The 5,000-nt window shown below is 46.6% G+C and overlaps 1 protein-coding gene across 1 annotated transcript in view; it reads left to right on the top strand.

Annotated features, from left to right (window-relative positions):
• The window catches only part of itgb8 (integrin, beta 8), a 32,404-nt gene that overhangs the window by 4,586 nt on the left and 22,818 nt on the right, over positions 1 to 5,000 (top strand). The window contains exons 3-4 of the mRNA XM_062529337.1: positions 15 to 186; positions 4,204 to 4,450. Coding sequence (XP_062385321.1) covers positions 15 to 186; positions 4,204 to 4,450 — 419 coding nt within the window. The remainder of the gene's footprint in view (positions 1 to 14; positions 187 to 4,203; positions 4,451 to 5,000) is intronic.

The raw sequence follows: 5,000 nt of genomic DNA, 5'->3' as shown, positions 1-5,000 counted from the left end.
CTGTCCACTATCAGGACTTCCTGGATGGAGCGCACGTGAGCCAGCGGTGTGACTCAGCCTCCAGCTTGCTTCGGAAGGGCTGCAAAGAAGAGTTCATCGAGAGTCATCGGGTCAAGGTGGAGGTGGACGCTACTCTCACCAGCACTCAGGTGACCCCCAGACGCATCAGCGCTCAGCTACGGCCAGGTGGGTCTGATTAGAAGATAATAATCATTCTAACTATGCCTTACTAGCTGCAACATCATTACGATTAACAATACAATTAACAATGACAATTAGCAATTAGCAATTAACAATTAACAATTAACAATTAACAATTAACAATTAACATTCACAACTAGAAAACGTAATTTCGAGGAAATTACCAGTGCATGCAAAAGCAAGACATAAGATAAAATGTGAAACAAACTTAAATTTACAAACAGTTGTGGACAGAGGAAGGTGAGGGAAGGGGGGGGGCAGTGTGTTGTATGTATGTGGCTTAGGGGCAGAGGTGGAAAAGTCAAACCAACCAGCTGATTCTCAGTAGTAACTCTTCAGCCAGGCAGAGCAGCTAATTGGTGAGATCACCTGTGTTTAAGTGCACAGATAGAACCAATACGTGATTGGACTTTTACTCTCTGAAGCTTGACTTTTCCACCTCTGAGTGTGAGTGCGTGTGAGTGTGCGTGCGTGCGTGTGTGTGTGTGTGAGTGGATGTAAGTGGATGTAAGGAGCATGGCTTTCTATGATGCAGTGAAATGGGAGAGTTAGGTTAAGGTGAGAATGTTGTGGAGTGCATGGAGAAGTGTGGTATATATGAAGTGCTGCAGTCAGGTGTGTGTGTGTGTGTGTGTGTGTATGAGTGAATGGGTAGACAGAGAGAGCTGATAATGCAGGTTCAATTTAAATGGCTGTCAATTAAACTTGATAGGGCCTTGAGCATCTGGCTCTTGACACAGGTGCAAATCAGCTTAATCAGCAGTGCAGTGCGATAGACCTCTGAAGTTCGCCTACAAAAAAGCTTGCCATATATGGGCAGTTGGCTTCAATTAACTCCCGGATCTCCTTATATGGCCAACAGGGCAGCTTCAGAGGTCTATGAAAAGTCAATGGGGAAAAATATTTTGCTAATATTTCAAAAAGTATCAAGTTTACAGAACTGAAATATACATAGACTTATTTTCAAGACCTACGTAACAAAGTTTGAACCAAGTTTCTACGTTAAACGGTTGAAGCGAAATAGGACCTGGTTAGGAGAATAATAATAATAATAAGAAGATGCCTAGGAAGAACAGAACAGTGCATTTGCATGCACTGTAATAATAATAATAAGAAGAAGATGCCCAGGAAGAACAGAACAGTGCATTTGCATGCACTGTAATAATAATAATAAGAAGAAGATGCCCAGGAAGAACAGAACAGTGCATTTGCATGCACTGTAATAAGAAGAAGATGCCCAGGAACATCAGAACAGTGCATTTGCATGCACTGTAATAATACTTGGTGTCTGGGAAGACTAACTATCAGACATCTCCAGGATGATTAATGAGGCCTAAATGGTTAGCCATTTTTGGCTGTGTTTTTATGGAGATGGAGTTTTCGGTTGTTGCAAGTCACGTGAATGGGGAGTAACTGTGGTTTGAAATCAGAGCTCATTTGTACAGTATAGTGTGTGTGTGTGTGTGTGTGTGTGTGTGTGTTTGTGTCAGGGTAAGGAGGATGAAAGGAAATACATCTCAATTTCACTTTAGCTAGACCTCTTCTGAACTCTCAGCCATAGCCGATATGTTTGTTGCAGAGAAGGAGAAAAAAAAGTTATGAGCAACATTGTTCTCTGGATAAAAATTAAAAATAAATTCAATTACACCCACACATACTGTATCTTCCATTTGAAAATGATCAAAAGTTCAGGCTAACACTGCTTGTCACATGTAAAGGAAATGTGCTGAGTGTTCTGTATAACTAAGCCGTCTCACTGTCTGTCATAGCATGTGGTCATCACACATCTGGTGATCATGACCAACAGCATTGTATTTCCTGTTGTAAAGGCCTTGTCACTTTGTGTGTGTGTGTGTGTGTGTGTGTGTGCGTGCATGCGTGTGTGTGTGTACAGTATGTGTGTGTGTATGTGTGTGTGTGTGGGCCACCCATGTAACAGCATTCACACGGTATGCATGAGACACAAGCCCCGGACACAGCTTGCATGCGTTATGAAAGTCAGTGCAGATTAAGCACCCTGCTCCAGCACCCACATGCAGGGTGAGACAGGGCGACGAGTCAGCTCTGAGAGCCTCCTCGGGTCTCCCTCGTATTCCGCACCATCTGTGGATGTCACATCAGGGGCAGCCGTGGCCTACTGGTTAGGGCTTTGAGCCTGTAACCGGAGGGGTGCTGGTTCGATCCCCGACCAGTCCACAGCTGAAGTGCCCTTGAGCAAGGCACCTAACCTGCCTCACTGCTCCCCCGAGTGCCGCTGGTTGGGCAGGCAGCTCACTGCTCTGGGTTAGTGTGTGCTCCACCTCACTGTGTATTCACGGTGTGCTGTGTGTGTTCACTAATTCACGAATTAGGATAAATGCAGAGAACAAATTTCCCTCACGGGGATCAAAAAAGTATACTTATACTTATATTTATATTGTGTAGGAGCTCCAAGGCTTCCTGGGTCATGCCCGTGATTTAGAGATCACTTTACCATCCTCGCAAAGAATCTGGCCTAGTTCCCACACTTATCACACTGTTATCCCACTCTTCGCTGGAGTGCGGCTGGTCAGTGTGTGTGTGTGTGTGTGTGTGTGTGTGTGTGTGTGTGTGTGTGTGTGTGTAAACAAGTGTCCGTCTCCCTGGCCAGGGGTCAGGGGTCAGCCCTGCGGATCATCTCGCGTCAGGACAGGAGTCACTTTTACGAGGGGTGGTGCTCAGAGGGGAGGTGCTGAAAGGGTGTTGTGGAGGATGCTCCCTGTCCTGTATCAGTATCCACACACACGCATCCACATCCACACACACACACACACACACACACACACACACACACACACACACACACACACACACACACACACACACACACAAAGATACAGATACAGACAGACACAGGCAGACATGCAAGTATAAATACACATTACACACACACACACACACACACACACACACATTGACAGACACACACACACACACACACACACACACACACTGTACGTTAAGTCATTGGTTGTCATTTTTATCTATTAAGCTGTTTATAGTATAAGGTTTCGATGCGTGTGTGATTTGTTCTGAGTCACTTTGGGATCACCACCATCAAAGACTATGTTCAGTGAGAACAAGTAATGTTTAATTCAGCACATCTGCATTGCACCATCTTTCATTCAGCCCTGCAGTAGCGTATAGCGCTGCTGCTGTGTCTTTATGTTATGACACTAGCCAGCGCTAGCATGTGTTAACAGCTGTTTTCAGCAGTTGCTTGATGCTGTATGGAATCCTCCCCATTCTGGAATGTAATGCACAATAGTTTATGTTCCCCATGTATTGCTGATGCTGCCTTTCCTTACAGATGTGCAGTGCAGATGTGGTCTAGTGTGCCATTTTAGGGAGGGGTCCCCCTGTGCTCCACGCAGACTTGAGCAGACGCGGTGGGAAGAGAGCCGGCTCTATTGTGCTGCGCTGCGCTCAGTGCTGCTGCTGTTGCCTCCGTGTTGCATCATTGCCGGCTGTTTACAGTGTGATGTTTTGAACCATGGGGAAGGTTGCCATGTGTGTTTCCTGTTTTGCTTGACTATGAAGCTGATGCTTTTGTCCTCAGCGACTTGCACAGACAGACTGCAGGTACAGTCCCCCTGGCACACCGTGGGATAAGGGCCTGGTTCAAGGGCACAGTGGCAGCAACCGGGAATTGAACCCACAACTTTCTGGCCACTGTGTCTTTCCACTTCCTTAGCCACAACCCAGCCCCCCCCCCCCCTCCACACACACACACACACACACAAACACACACTCAAACACACACTCACACTCACTCACACACACACACATTCTCACTGTAAAGTGTTTTTGGAACTAGAAAAGCGTAATGCTTAAGCTTAAGCTTAATTATTATGTAGGCTATTATTTTATTTAACTAATGTAATGTTTATATACTCTAAGTTGCTTTGGACAAAAGTCTCTACCAGTGACCATCACCATTATACTATAAAAATGCGACGCTCCGTTGTGTCCTATTTTCTGCAGGCAGTGAGGCCAGTTTTGTGGTGGAGGTGCAGCAGCTGGACAGGTACCCGGTGGACCTGTACTACCTGGTGGACGTCTCGGCCTCCATGAAGGACAACCTGGAGCGGCTGGACAACGTGGGCCTGGCGCTCTCGCACCAGATGCGCGAACACTCCGGCGACTTCCGCGTGGGCTTCGGCTCGTTCGTGGACAAGCCGGTGACGCCGTACATCAGCGTCCACCCGACCAAGATCATCAACCCCTGCAGGTAACGGAGAAGGAAAGTGAGCGGTGTTTACATTGCATTTAGCAGACACTTTTCTTGTCCAAAGTGACTTATGTACTATGTCAATTATATTACAAGAGACTACATTGTTCCCAGAGCAACTTGGGGTTAAGTGCCTTGCTCAAGGGCACAACGATGGAAGCCAGGAATTGAACCCACAACTTCCAGGCTACTGCACGCTATTCCTTAACCACTACACTACCACCGCCCCAAATATTAAGGCTACCAGATAACAACATGGACTTGCAATTATGGGTTCAGGGATCTCACCCAGGCCGACTGATTAGCAGGCGATGGTGCCACCACTACCAGCAGGCAAATCAATGGAGGTCCACTCAGAGCAGGTCCTCCTTGAACTCTGTTGGAGACTAAGCGCTAGGCTTTTGGTGCTGGGAATGTTTTTTTTAATCGAAGAACCTTTGTGGTTTTCTTAATGAAGCCCATATGGCCCAGAGTTGAGTTTAAACGGGCCTACCTGGCAACACAGATTACTGGCCAGTCGTATCTGAACCTGAACTGGGTGGGGGTGGGT

This window comes from Sardina pilchardus, chromosome 24 (assembly GCF_963854185.1).
Source record: "Sardina pilchardus chromosome 24, fSarPil1.1, whole genome shotgun sequence".
Taxonomy (NCBI): Eukaryota; Metazoa; Chordata; class Actinopteri; order Clupeiformes; family Clupeidae; genus Sardina; species Sardina pilchardus.
The sequence above is the reverse complement of the archived record's forward strand: the minus strand, read 5'-3'. Positions and strand labels throughout refer to the sequence as shown.